The 14,158-nt window shown below is 40.4% G+C and overlaps 2 protein-coding genes across 3 annotated transcripts; both read left to right on the top strand.

Annotated features, from left to right (window-relative positions):
* Positions 1-259: 259 nt before the first annotated feature.
* On the top strand, positions 260-4,716 carry LOC130517588 (annexin A1-like). The gene is made up of 11 exons (XM_057019565.1): positions 260-478; positions 611-716; positions 909-1,003; positions 1,551-1,664; positions 2,110-2,200; positions 2,327-2,463; positions 2,630-2,723; positions 3,563-3,658; positions 4,099-4,157; positions 4,349-4,471; positions 4,558-4,716. Exons 1-11 carry the CDS (start codon positions 413-415, stop codon positions 4,612-4,614), a joined length of 1,038 nt encoding a protein of 345 aa, XP_056875545.1. The 5' UTR covers positions 260-412; the 3' UTR covers positions 4,615-4,716.
* A 1,188-nt stretch (positions 4,717-5,904) lies between these two features.
* slc30a5 (solute carrier family 30 member 5) lies at positions 5,905-14,111 on the top strand. Of its 2 annotated transcripts, XM_057019183.1 has the most exons (17): positions 5,905-6,260; positions 6,337-6,434; positions 6,620-6,742; positions 6,865-6,931; positions 7,150-7,235; positions 7,353-7,440; positions 8,704-8,791; positions 8,889-8,965; positions 9,055-9,225; positions 9,345-9,633; positions 10,943-11,151; positions 12,312-12,469; positions 12,566-12,695; positions 12,802-13,036; positions 13,104-13,330; positions 13,401-13,529; positions 13,859-14,111. In XM_057019183.1, the coding sequence occupies exons 2-17, from the start codon at positions 6,364-6,366 to the stop codon at positions 14,027-14,029; spliced, it is 2,319 nt and encodes a 772-aa protein (XP_056875163.1). In that variant the 5' UTR covers positions 5,905-6,260; positions 6,337-6,363; the 3' UTR covers positions 14,030-14,111. The 2 variants fall into 2 exon arrangements, with proteins under 2 accessions (XP_056875163.1, XP_056875162.1); XM_057019182.1 differs by having other exon boundaries at positions 5,906-6,434.
* Positions 14,112-14,158: the final 47 nt, after the last annotated feature.

The following is a 14,158-nucleotide window of genomic DNA, read 5'->3' on the forward strand; positions in this document are numbered from 1 at the left end:
ACATTCATTTACAGAAACGTGAAAACTGCGCTTCCACATTTCTGTATAAAAGGCAATGGGATTGAATGGGAATTTTGTCTCTTTCTCTGTTTGTGTAACTAAATGAGAAGTTGTGTGATTAGGGTGGAACTCCTGTGAGTTTACAGTACAAGTCTGTGCATCATAGTCACCCAACCAGTCCCGCACGGCCAAACCTCTGACTGTCCCCCAACTGGAATGTTGTGTTTGAGGTTGTGTGATAGGTTGATGCTAAAAAAAAAGAAATCATCTGTGCAGAGACGGGCGGAGACGCTGCTGGGCGACTTAAATACGAAACACCAACCAGACTTTCTGTGACCTTGTTGAGCAGAAGCGGTGAGGATCTTTTGTATTTCAGTCCACTCTGCGATTTTATAGCTTTATAGAAGCAAAGATGTCCTTCTTTAAGAAGTTCTTCAAAAACGTCATCCATGACAGAGACCCAGATGAGACCGTCACAGTGAGTATCAGATCTAATCAAAGTTACAGAAGAGGAGCTGCCGCTTGATGTCCATGTAATATTTCCTCAATAATTTACATTTCCTTTCATCTTTGGTCAAAATGACTTGTTTGCTTTTGGTTGTTGCTGCAGGTAAAGGGCAAAAAGAAACCAAAGTATTATGGAACAATTGCCCCGTACCCAGACTTCGACCCACGAAGTGACGCCTCAAATCTGCAGAGTTCAATTGAATCAAGAGGTATGTCTTCTGCCATAGGACATTTAGCGTATCTGAGGACTAAACAAGCCTAAAATGATCAGTCCCACACTAGCATGATTGAGGAAGGCCTGTTTGTGTCAGAATCCGTTGCATCTAAAAACGTCCATGTAGGATAAGAGATAAAGAAAAAGGTTTCGAAGAGAGGTCGGAGGTCAAATGTTTCTGTTGCAGGAGTGGACGAGGACGTGATCGTCTCAATCCTGGTGAAGAGAAACAATGAGCAGCGGCAGAAGATCAAAGTAGTTTATGAAGCAACGGCTGGGGAGGTGTGTGAAAAGTTCCCATTAAAAAGTCCACTATTTAACAAGTGAATAAAAATGCCAACTCATCGTTCCCATATGAAAAAGATAGAAGAATAAGTTCAAACAACATTTAATACGGACACATTTTTAGTTGTTTGGTGACGCAACATCTCACTTTATCTGGAATTTAAGTTGCTTAAATGCATTACAATGTACTACATTAAAAGCAAGCGTGGCAATGTTATGTTAGTGATTGATTTTTACTTGTGAATCAGATAAGTTAAAATACTAGAACGTAGTTTTTACCTTTGCTAAGGAGGCTACATAATGGCCGGCCTTATTTATTTTGGTTGTTCGCTTTGAACTCATAAAGTATTGAACAGACTTGATTCAAATTTTTAGGAAATGTTGATAATGGGCCAAGGAACAGATTTTCTAGTTTGTTTTCTAGGATCTTATAGAATCTATGTAATTCTAATCACACCAGCCCTAAACAACAGACCCTGCAGCTTTTACCAGGCGTCTTACAGTGACAGTGTGGATGTTTGGTGCTGCTCTGTGTGTCTTGCAGAGATTGGACAAAGCTCTGAAGTCAGCTCTCCGGTCACACATGGAGGACGTCTCTCTGGCTCTGCTCATGTCACCCGCTACTTTTGACGCTTACCTGATCAGGAAGGCCACAAAGGTACAAAGTTGTACCTTTTCCTTACACAGTATTGAGCAGTCTGCTTTCCAGAGATAGCTTTTTCCTGCAGAGAGCTCAGTGAAACATCTGAAACGACTGATATTGGTTGTTCTGGATGCCAGTCTGACATCACAAGAACAAGCAAAAGTACATTCATCTAACATGTAAAATAAATATAGTGTGCACTAATTCTACGGTGTTAAAAGGCAGGACTCTGATGTTACGGTCATTTAAGTTCTTTTTGAGCACATTTAGTTCATTTTGCTCTCTTTAAATGTAAATAAATACAAATCAAATACATTGATTTGCCTCAAATGCAGCATTAAATCAAACTAAACTGTGTTAATCAGGTAAGAGTTAATTTTTTGCTTCCAAAAGAGGCAATAAATGATAAATTATATACGCTTAGATTAAATAAATGAACCTATGATTTCTTTTCTCACAGCGTCTGGGCACAGATGAAGATGTCCTGGTGGAAATTTTCGCAACAAGAACAAACAAGGAGATTCTGGAAATCAAGAGCGCCTTCAAGGAAGGTTTGACCTGATGCACTCAGACAGCGTAACAACGAACACAATCTACAGCTGAAAGCACAGCAGCCGCGCTTTCTTCCGTTATTGTCTTGCAAACACGTGCTGTCTTTGTGCCTGAATGTTTCTCAGAATATAACATAGATCTGGAGGATGTCATCAGGGGTGAGACCAGCGGGGACTTCACCACAGCCCTGCTGGCCATGCTCCAAGCTCACAAAGATGAGAATGGTGAAGTGGACACTGAACTGGCCCGAAAGGATGCAGGGGTACAAGAAAAATGAGCATCTCTTCCTCTTTTAATGTGCATGGACCACATCACAGTGCAAAATGTTCTGTTTCATGAGTACAAAGAAAAGAATGTTGAAGAGACTAATGAAAGACTGCAGTAAGCTACTTGTGAGACATGTTTTTGTTTTTGTGCTGCTCCTGCAGATTCTCTTTGAGGCAGGTGAGAATGCCTCAGGGATAAATGTGGCGGCCTTCATCGACATCCTGACCAGGCGGAGTGGGCCACAGCTCTGCAAGAGTAAGATCATTATAGGGCTTTGGCTTAAAAACAGGTTTGACTTCAAAAGTCATACCTTCCTCACTGTTCATTTACATTTAACAACCCATGTACCTGGTAAAACAGGTGAAACCACACTCTTGTTAGTCAAACACACCCTGCTGTGTTGCAAAAGCAGAGGAAAGAATACACGAAAACATCTTTTCTCACATTAAAATTGATGTGAAGGCAAATAAAACAGGTGCCTGTGTGACTTATCAGTCAGTTCTGTGTCCACAGCAAAAAAGGAATCAGCTTCTAGAATTGTCACAACTTGGTCAGCTAAAGCTATTTAGAAAGGGTAACGTAGAAACCTGTCTTCTTTTTATTTCCTATTTTAATTTAATGTTATTCATCCTTTAATAATTACGATTAAGGGAGACCTACCCACACATATACTGTTATAAACTGCATTTCTCTGTAATAGTTTTAATTCTCCCAGAGAGATCGAATCAGTTAACTTTAGGCTGCTCTGAATGTTATTCAATGTCCAGGGAGCCACAAAGGAAATAGCTCATTTGTCAAGTGGTGAGAGTGTGCCCTTTATAGGTTTATGTAGAAAAATGTACAAGTGTTGCTGTCTTCTAAGGCTTAAAGATGGCCAAGACACTAGCTAACAGTGATGAAGAGTAAGGAGCAACGGAGGACAGAGTGAAGGGACTGAAACACAGAGGAGGCAGCATTAGATGATGTCCCTTAAGAGCACTTGGGGATGTAACCTCAGCATATTATTGTATTATGCAGCTGCTTCCTGTCTTGCTGGGAGTTCTTTCACTCATAAATACTTGTTTGTTTGTTGTTGTTGTTTTTGTAATGGCTAGCCTTCCAGCAGTATGCTGCCCTCAGCGACATCTCTTTGCCGAAAGCTCTGGACTTGGAGTTGAAGGGAGATATTGAAGACTGTCTGATTGACATTGGTAAGGACAGTTGTAAACTGATGCTAAGACACTGTTAATGTCACTTCACCTCAGTATAATGATCCATTATATAAATATAATAGTGAAGAAATATTTAACTAAAGGTGTCTACATGATATTACCATGGTGACCTTGAATCTACATTCAACCACTGTATAATTTATGCACTCTCCATTTCCCAGGCATCCTTCTGTATTCTCAGCTTTAGATAATAATCTTAATCAAGAAGCAGAATTAAGAAAGTATAGAAATCACAAAACCTCAGACAAACCAATGATACCATTTCAGATTTGATCAGTCTCCAAAAGCCGATTAAAAAACCATACATGACGACACCATCTGAATTCTTGCATTGGTGGCAATTTAAAATAGTGTCAAAGAAATCTTGTGGCAAATAGGAAATAGGAGTGACTTTAACTGATTGTGCTGTTGTTTTTTAGTGAAGTGTGCCTGGAACACACCAGCTTTCTTCGCTGAGAAGCTCCATAAAGCTATGAAGGTCTCTTTAACTATGATTCCCTTTTTCTTTCATTGATACATGAAGTCTGAATTCACTTAACGTTGAACGTCAGGGTTCGAGCATCTGCACAGCCTAACTTTATCAACCATGCAACCATCATACATCAGTATACTGGTGCCTGTACTGAAAAATGACAGAGTACATTCTTCTAACATTTTTGCTGGTCACAGGGCCATGGCACATGTGAGGATACGCTGATCAGGATTCTGGTGAGTCGCTCTGAGATCGACCTGAAGAAAATCTTGGATGAATACAGGGCCATGTATGATGTTTCCGTACAAGAAGACATACTGGTATGACCGTGATGCATTCATGTTTTTAAAAAAAGCCCATCGTTATATCAGTATACTCATTTACTCTCTCTTTTTTTTTTTTACAGAATGACACTAAAGGGCATTATCGAGACGTCCTACTTGGAATTTGTGGAGCTCATTGAAATCCAGTAACTACCAACAGTAACCACAAAAGTGGGAAAAATGTGAGCTGATAAATATATCACCACATATTCACTATATTAAAAATAATAATATGTGTGTCATTTGTGTGGATTTTTTTTAAAATCCCATTTGTTATAAAGCTTTGGCTGGTTATTCAATTTAGTTTACTTCATTTCAAATTGCAACTCAAACATTAATTTTTAGTGATTAAAAATAAGCTTTAATGTAATCAAATATACACTATTTCAAAACAATAGTGAAAGAAAGAAAGAAAGAAAGAAAGAAAGAAAGAAAGAAAGAAAGAAAGAAAGAAAGAAAAAGAAAGAATTGAAATAATTTAATCACAAGTTTTAAACATTCTATTTTAGGCTATGTCATTGATTTAATCAGTCAGATTTTCATACATTTAAATAAAAATGCACAAAGGTTTACATTATAAAATCGAACATGTGATGAATTGAAAAAAACTATTAAAAAAAATTCAAATGTGAAAATCGCAAGAAAAATGAAAATAGATTCCATTTCCGTCATTGAAATGCTGAAGATCTGCTAATGAGCTGAGAGGAGAGGGCACAAAAGGGGAATTTATCAGAAAAACATCAAGAAGGCATTAATATTCAGTGGTCCGATATCTGCATTAACAAGCATTAACGATCTCCAAACAGAGCATCAAAAGTCAATTTAGTTATAAATCTAAATATAGAGTGTGGGAGATGTGTAGGGACGGAGCTTTGTTTATTGTGGATCTTGGGGAATGAGAAGGCAGAAGTTAGCAAAGGAAGCATTTAGGAGAAGCACTGTGGAAAGAGAAATCAGTACAAAGGAGGATCAACTCACTGAGGAGAAGGGGAAAGAGCAGGAAAGAGCAGGCTATAATAACAAGGTTAAGAATCAGGTACAGCAACTTAAGCAGTGCACTACACATTGTGGGGAAACACCCAAGTGAGCATTGTCACGAGCTGGAAACAAATGTGCTTTTAATATGCAGGCAGTATAGTGAAGAAAGAAACCTGATGATGGCTGGATTGAGGAAAATGGAAATGGTAGATGAGAAGGGCATTTTGAGCTGGATGGAGAGTTCAGGCTGGAAAAAAAGAGGTTTTTAAATTTCTGACCTCTACTGGTCTAGCAAAAAGTATATTATAATGATTGATAAGTGAGATAGAGGACCATAAGATGGCAGTGATGCAACAGCTTGGATGCCAACTGCCGTTAAAAACGTGAAGAAGAAAAAGAAGACGAAGAAGAAGCAGAAGGCGCATGCGCAGTCCTGATGAACAATCACGTGACGTGAGATACTCACCGTGTCCGGAAGTGCTGGCGGTCTGTACTCTCAAACCTAAAGGAGCTCTTCTGTTGTACCGTCTGTGACACATTCGTTGATTAAGTTGTATTTATATCTATATTAAGTTTGTTTCTTTAACAAGGCGAGTGTTTATCATGAATAACGTGATGTAGTGTGACACAGATACCAGATAAAAATCAAGTTGGAACGATAATTGGCAAGATAGCTTTTGGTTAGCTAAAAGGCCTGGAAGTGACCAAGTGATTGAAATTTTATGTGCCCGTTAAATGTTTAGTTTAGACTATTCAGGGAGAGAATAATGATAAAAGTAGAGAAGAATATGGTTTGCCACCATTACTTGTAAGTAGGCTATTGTTATCATAGTTTAAATAGTGATGTTTATGTTATTTGGGCCAAAAATTATTCCTCCTGGAAGTCAACAGGTCAGATTCTGAGGTTGAAAATGGAAGAAAAATACAGCAGCAACGTCCTGTCAGGAGGACAACTAGGCATGGTTGAAGTGCCCAGCTCTAGGTAGGCTTCTTCTGACAGTTTTATGCATACCTTACTCATACCTTTAAGTAAGTTCTTAAATCAGGAAAATAAACCATTAAATGAATAGTATAACATTCGGTTTCTTAACCTGTGGTGACCAGATTGGTCTATTCAGGCCACTTCATTACTGATATATTTTCTTTTTTTTCTCATTTTCCTCTCAGGATAACCCGATATATTGTTTTACTTGTAGTTTCTAAGGTCCTCAAAGCTCTTGGGATCTTTGAAGCTTACGACGTCCTTAAAATTGTTCATATTGTCCAGTTTATTTTCATTCTGAAACTAGGGTAAGTACTATAATGTATGTGAATTGCAAAATGCATGTAATATATATTATTGTGTTTAGCCTAAATAATGTAACTGCATTTATAAAATACTGTATTCATTTGTGGTGGTTTCCTATTTTTAGGAGTGCTATTATTCTGCTTTTCTTCCAAAAACCATTCTCATCAGGAAAAGTCATCTCAAGAAGACAGGTATGCTTGTTTATGTCCGTGATCATTTTATGTCTGTGATCATACATTTTTTGAAGCTCTTAGTGTGTGATAAAGAAAAAGCCATCATTTGATATGAAGCAGGGATATTTACTGTCTTTAAAAGAAGCTATAGGAATAAAGAAAAGCTTATTTTCTTGAATGTCTTAGCTTGATTCTCCAGAAAGTGTCATTAAGGTGAAACTTTTTCTCTTTCACAGTGGATCAAACTGCTAAAACATGCTGTTTTCAGTTGTGTTATTTCTCTCCTGGGCTTCTTTGGTCTAACTCTTTGTGGACCTCTAAGGTAAATTGTCAATATAAATCTGTTTCCTTTCTTATAAATAGCACTCATTGCACATATACACCATGCCTTGTGTTTTCATAGTGATATGTGATACAAAATTGACTTGTATCTTTACAGGACATTACTGCTTTTTGAACATAGTGATGTGGTGGTCATTGCTATTCTTGGTGTTCTGTTCTCAAGTTCTGGAGGAGGGCCGTCTAAGGTATTGTAGTATTCAATATTTGATACAACACTGATCAGTGTGATAAAGACAGAGTTCATTCCAAGTTGTATTTCTTTTGTTTTAAAGATTATGTCTGATGAATTTTCCTGTTTCCTTTTTTAATATGATATAACTAGAGTGCACTTCTCAGTGTCCATAAAAGCAGTTTTGCCAATCATGACATGATTGAGATAATGTGAGCATTTCGCTGCTCATAAAGTTCTGTTAACATGCAATAATTGAGTGAGAGGTGTCAGTGTGTTACGCTGTCCTGGACAGGTGCCCTGACCATTTGGGGGTGCAGTAACTCGCTGAAGGGCACCTTAGCATTTTTTTAGAAATCACCCTGGCATCTCTCCTGCTACCAGCCAAGTTTCTATTTTTTGGTCCGCAACTGGCACTCAAACCAGACACCCCCGACCCTCAACCCAGTCCCCTACAGCTTCTGTCGCCTTTACACTGAAAGAGATTTGAGCTAATTTTCCACAGTGGCAGTTCCTGGTAAATACTGGGGGCAGGTACTTTAGAGGAACTGTTCCTATCACTTGGCCCTCTATGGTGTCTCCACTGCAGGATAGGACCCCTCGGTGATGTCACGAATTTTGAATGCCACGTATTCATTGTGCGGCAGTTTTGACTGTGACATCACCCAGGCAAGCCGCCAAAAGCCAAAATAATAAAGAAAACAAGGTAAACAAGAAAGGAGCTGAGACATTATAATTGGAGAATATGATTGTCTACACCTCCATGCAGTTGCAGTGTTTTTCTCACGTGATATTGTTTTCCTTCGGTTCCAATCATCGCTGCAGGCTCTATCTGTACATCGCAGTTTGTTCATAAATATTAAGTAAACAGCACGTGTCGTGTTGTGAAACTTGTAAAACACAAGACAGTTCAGTTTGGAGTGTTTCTGGTGTTGGATGCTATGAACAAGAGGAGAAGCGACGTCTACTAGGCTAATTCTCCTCTTTTTCTGAGTTTTGCGTCACATCGTGCTCTAGGTTCAGCCAGTTGGCGTTGAGTAAACCTCAAGCCCCAGCCATGAGTTTTTCAGGTCTGATGTAAGTGCCTACCCTGGAGCAGGGACTAGGTTAGGGGAGATTCCTGCAGTGGAGACACACACCAATGACCCTCATCCTATAAAAATACTCTAAAGTCCTACAGTGGAAACACTATTTTGAATGACCTCCATTGAAGCCTGTATAATATTTAGTTCCTTCGTTAAAAAATATGTATAATCATTTTCTTAAATGTGATTTGCAGACCAGAGGGGTGGCTTTATTCATCATTGCTGTTATCTGCCTTCTCCTCTTTGACAATGATGATATGATGGCAAAGATGGCAGAGCACCGTATCCTTTTCTCCTCAATAGAAGGGCCGTATCCACTCCTGTTCATGTTCCTCTGCACTATGTTTGCTATGTTTGCCTTTACTTGTACTCTAACAAGCTGAGGGACATCATGACAGTACTCTCACTCACTTCCTCTACACGACTATTGCATTTTTAGGAGTTGCAGACCACAAGGTAAACCAAGTCATGTCGTATTTTAGTACTTTCTAAATACACATCAAGTATGATCTGAGGTTTTTTTTAATAATTCATCTTTCCATCAGGGTGGTGTTGTGCTGTTGGTGGTCTCTCTCTTCCTGAAAGTGGGTTTTCATACAGTTTCTAGAAAATTAGCAGTGGAAATCGGTGGAGCGAAACGCCTCTATGCCCTTGACAACCTGGTTTCTTCAGCAGTTCTTCTGCCCTGGGTCGTAGTTCTCTCAGCAACCACTGAAGTGAGTGCACAGTCGTCTCTCAGGAGTCAGGGCTAAGCATTTACTCATTTATTTGCTTTCAATATTCTGTTGGAAACCACAATATTTGCAAAAATCTGTTCTTTGCACCTGTTTCCCAGAGTAAAGTAGAGTCATGGTCATCTGTCATCCTGCCTTTTGGGATGATCATCTTCTGCGTGATGATCCTGGAGTTCTATGTCGAGGCCATCTGCAGTGCTAAGATGGAGGCTCCCAGGTGTGCTCGATACAGTGCCCTTGCCCTCTTTCTCAGTGCTCTGTTCCTCGCCAACTTCTGGACTCACCCACTGACCGACCAGCTTCGCTCCATTAGCAAACCACCTCAACAGGTCGGCACGGAGCATGTGCTGTCTGGAGGAGTGTTGGTCAGTGCCGTCTTTTTCATCATGTGTAAGTAACAGCTTTGTCAAAGTAACACTCAGGTAAAGAACAAGCTGGGTGACTGTAGTAGTTTTGATGAACGGTTTAACCAAGTTCTGGCAATTTTAGAACTGAATTTTGCTACATCTTTTACCTATTGTTTGTCTATCCATTTCTGGTGCCTTGTCAAATTTTGCTTTCTCTACCGGTACATCGATTCGTGCTAATGTTTCACTATGACAAATAATCTTCTTTTTTTTCTTATAATATTTTGGGGGAAGCATATTTTGACACTCCAAAAGGGCTCCATCAAATAATCCTGTCAGTGATACAGTTGAATGCAAACAATCGAATAATTTTCCGTTCTTCGTATTCATGAGCAATGTCAATATGCCACGCGGTGTATATTATTATTATTATTATTGTTATTGTTATTATTGTTGTTGTTGTTGTTATTATTATTATATTATGCGTGTATATATATTATAATATATTTTATCTCTTATCTATTGTTTTTAATAATTGTTTAAAATGCACAGAGCAAACATATATGGCAGTTTCACGTGTGGGATTTTAGTCCTGTGCATGTAACACTTTTCAATGGGTAGCTAAAAAACAACACCGGCCTCACCGGAAATGTTAAATGCAAAAATGATTCTAGTGTGGGAGTTTAAAATTGTGTTTTTTCTTTAACCATAACCAGCTAGCCTCACGCTGGTGTATGACCCACACCCATGAAAGCCAGTCATGACCACAGAGGCTAGCAGGGATCTTATCTGCACACTAAGTAACGTGTGCATTATGTACGAGGGCGGTGGTGTCTCAGTCTGTAGTGGACTGGGCTGAGAAGCAGATGGCTCACAGTTCAAGTCCCAGTACAGACAAAACTTGAGAGGTGTTCTGGTAATGGGGCGGCACAAGGACATGCTCAGAGCTCCACAGGTACCCTTGAGCAAGGAACCAAACCCCTAAATAGGGCCCTGGATGAGCTGGCAACTCATTCCCTTGCTTTCACTCATGCAGCTGGGATAGGCTCCAGCCTCCTCCTCTTGTGACCAAAGTGGTCCAAAAAAAAAAAGAGAGAGATTTAGCAAAGCTATGCTGGGCGACTGCCTGACCAGTTGTTTATTATCTAGTGTAATAGGTCAACCGGGGCTATTAAACCGGGGGTATTAAATCCCTGACAACGTGTGTATTGCCATCTGTTCCCATCCGCTATTCAGTTTTCTCTGTTGCATGTAAACCTGGACTATGAACGTAGTGATTGTTGATATGGAACGCCTCTTTGTCGGGAACTCTGAGTTCTCCTCACTTTCTCTCTTCCCCACCTCTTGTACAGCCTCCAGTATTCTCTCCTCCCCATCAAAGAAAGGTCAGACGGGCACCCTGGTCGGCTACTCTCCCGAGGGGACTCCCCTTTATAACTTCATGGGCGACGCGCTGCAGCACACATCGCACTCCCTCCCTCGATTCATCAAAGATTCCCTGAAGCAGATTCTGGAGGAATATGATTCCAGACAGATCTTTTATTTCCTTTGCCTTAACCTGGTATGTTGAGTCAGGAGGGGTAAACTCCAATTAATGAATGTTAGTCGTTAGTCACAGTAGGATGAAAGAATTGGCCCTAAACTGATGAATCAGTTTAATCCATCCCTGTTTGGCAGTTTGTTCAGTTCACTTATAATGAAGTGAACTGAACAAAGGCAGAAATTAAGTTCAAAAAAGAAATAATGTGTAGCAATGCGTCATTGTGTCCATTGACCGTAAAAGATGGAGCAACTCGTCTCTATTTAAAATAAAGAGCTTTTCTGTGGTGATTCTGACAGTAACATCTGTTACTGAGGCACTGGCAGTGTTTATAGTGAGGATATACAGCAGCACTACACTTTATAGGAAGGCTTTGCTTTCTCATTTACATTATGCTGGAAAATATGTTTAATGCCTCATTGTATACTTGGTGTACGCTGCTCTTCTATTAAACGACTCGTGGAATTTTAAGCCCAATTTGAAAACCAATTAATTTAGATTTGACAATGAAAAATACTTTTGCCGGAGTTTTTAAATCTGTGATCCATCCCATTAATGGTAGTTCTTTGAGATCAACTGGACTCAACTGGTCTGTTGAACAAAACAGGAAGTGGCTTCACCTCCTAATTTGAAAGGCTTTTTCAGCTCTGACAGTCTTGGTGAGAGTTGAGATTTTTGCACCATCACCTGATCACCTGATCACCGTGACTACCTGGCGACCCTGAATGACAGCTGTTCATAAAGCAAACTCCCTGGTGATAGTCCTGCGGTACTTTTAGCTAACTACAATACTGTCTCAGTTCCCACCGAGCTAGTCAGGACTGAAGAAGCCTCTTGGATAAGAGGTGAAATATCTTCCAGCTCCTTTCAACAAATAGCTGCCAAACCTTAAGTTTTTACACTTTTATCCCAGAGAAATACAAGGCCCGCTTTACTGGGCAGTGCTTTCCATTCCATTTCAACCAAAATTCACCCAGCTGAGCTGGAAACGGTTCTTCTGGAAAGCAAACGGAATTTTCCAAAGTATTTCATCCTCACCTTGGGCCTTCTGCCATAATCAGCCTTTAGAGTGTGGCGGAACAGTTAATGAATAGAAAAGGTCAAACCCACAGTGCAGAAGTGGGGTTGACTCCTGTGTAGAGTCAGATTTAATAGAAAAGTTGCCGCTCTTTTGTTACCAGGCATTCACCTTCGTGGAACTCTTCTACGGCGTCTGGACCAACAGCCTGGGTCTCATTTCTGACGGCTTCCACATGTTGTTTGACTGCTCGGCTCTAGTTCTGGGCTTGTTCGCTGCCCTTATGACCCGCTGGAAAGCTACCAGGATCTTCTCTTACGGGTAAAGCCTCAACATAAAGATTTTCCAGCTCTATAATATTAAACCTTTAGCTACTTAAGTCAACTCTGCTTTCTAAACCTGAAATCTTTCCTGAAGGTTTGGCCGTGTTGAAATACTCTCTGGATTCATCAATGGCCTATTTTTGATGGTCATTGCGTTTTTTGTCTTTGTTGAGTCAATCACCCGTGTGTTGGATCCTCCTAATATAAACACAGACATGCTGACGGTCAGTATGGAGCCATGGAACAGATGTTTCCAGCTGTGAACTGATATTAAATCTGGACCTTTGGTGCGTAATTTTATGTTCTTTAATGAGCTGTTGTCTTGTGCAGCCGGTGTCTGTGGGAGGCTTACTGGTCAACCTGGTGGGTATATGTGCCTTTAGTCACGCTCACTCCCACGGTGGTAAAAGCTGCTCGTCTCACGACCACGGTCACTCGCACCACGGCCACTCCCACAGCGAGCACAGCCACGGGGGTCACGGCCACTCCCACGGCAGCCATGGCCACGGGGGACACGGGCATTCTCACTCAAGTGGGGGAGGAGGAATGAATGCTAACATGAGAGGTGCGTATTTAAATTCAAATCTGCCTCTGCGGATGTCCAGAAAATGCTCAACTTTTATTTTTAACAGGGGTTTTCCTCCATGTTCTGGCTGACACCTTGGGTAGTGTGGGGGTCATCATCTCCACCATCCTCATCCGCCAGTTCGGCTGGTTAATCGCAGACCCAATTTGCTCACTCTTCATCTCCACGCTCATTTTTTTAAGCGTCATTCCCTTGCTGAAGGATGCGTGTGAGGTTCTCCTTTTACGAACACCACCAGAAAACGAAAAAGACTTAAATGGCGCCTTAGAAAAGGTAAGAGGTGGGCTACACTCAACCATGAATCAACAATATAGGGCTTCAGATATGCTTTTCCCCTCTTCAGATAGAGAAGCTTGAAGGAGTATTGTCATATAGAGACCCGCACTTTTGGAGACATTCAGCCAGCGTTGTTGCGGGGACCATACACCTCCAGGTCATGTCTGATGTGGTGGAGCAGAGAATCATACATCAGGTACTTGGCTGAGATCATGTCAAAGACAACTAAAATCATCTGTTACCGTCTCTTATTCTGACGCTCACTATTGCTAGAATGGTGAGGGGGGAGTTTTACTAGTGATTTTTCATATTGTCTATTAAAATAATGTGTAGATAGGTTCTATATACTGACCTACAGTATAGTGCAGGCCAAAATTCCAAGTTCAATACGACTGATGTGTTTCAACCAAATCAAGACTTTAAACATATATGTGTGTGTGTTTTGTAGGTGAGAGAAAGTGGATAATAAACATTCTTTAGAATTGCCATTATTAACGGAGCAATTGTTTTGTAATGGATTTTTAGGTGACGGCCATTCTGAAAGAAGCTGGGGTGAATAATTTGTCGGTCCAGGTGGAGAAGGAGGCGTACTTCCAACACATGTCTGGACTTAGTACGGGTTTTCAAGAAGTCCTGGCGATGACGCAGCAGATGGAGAGCATGAAATATCTGAATGATGGGACATGTATTATGTAATGACCACCTGCAGGACCAAATGTTATATTTTTCAGACTTTTTATGTATAAAATAAATATGTGTGGATGTGAATAATTACAAATATGCTGGTTTTATGTTGTTTCCTTCTACTTTATAACCCTCCCCCCC

This window comes from Takifugu flavidus, chromosome 20 (assembly GCF_003711565.1).
Source record: "Takifugu flavidus isolate HTHZ2018 chromosome 20, ASM371156v2, whole genome shotgun sequence".
NCBI lineage: Eukaryota > Metazoa > Chordata > Actinopteri > Tetraodontiformes > Tetraodontidae > Takifugu > Takifugu flavidus.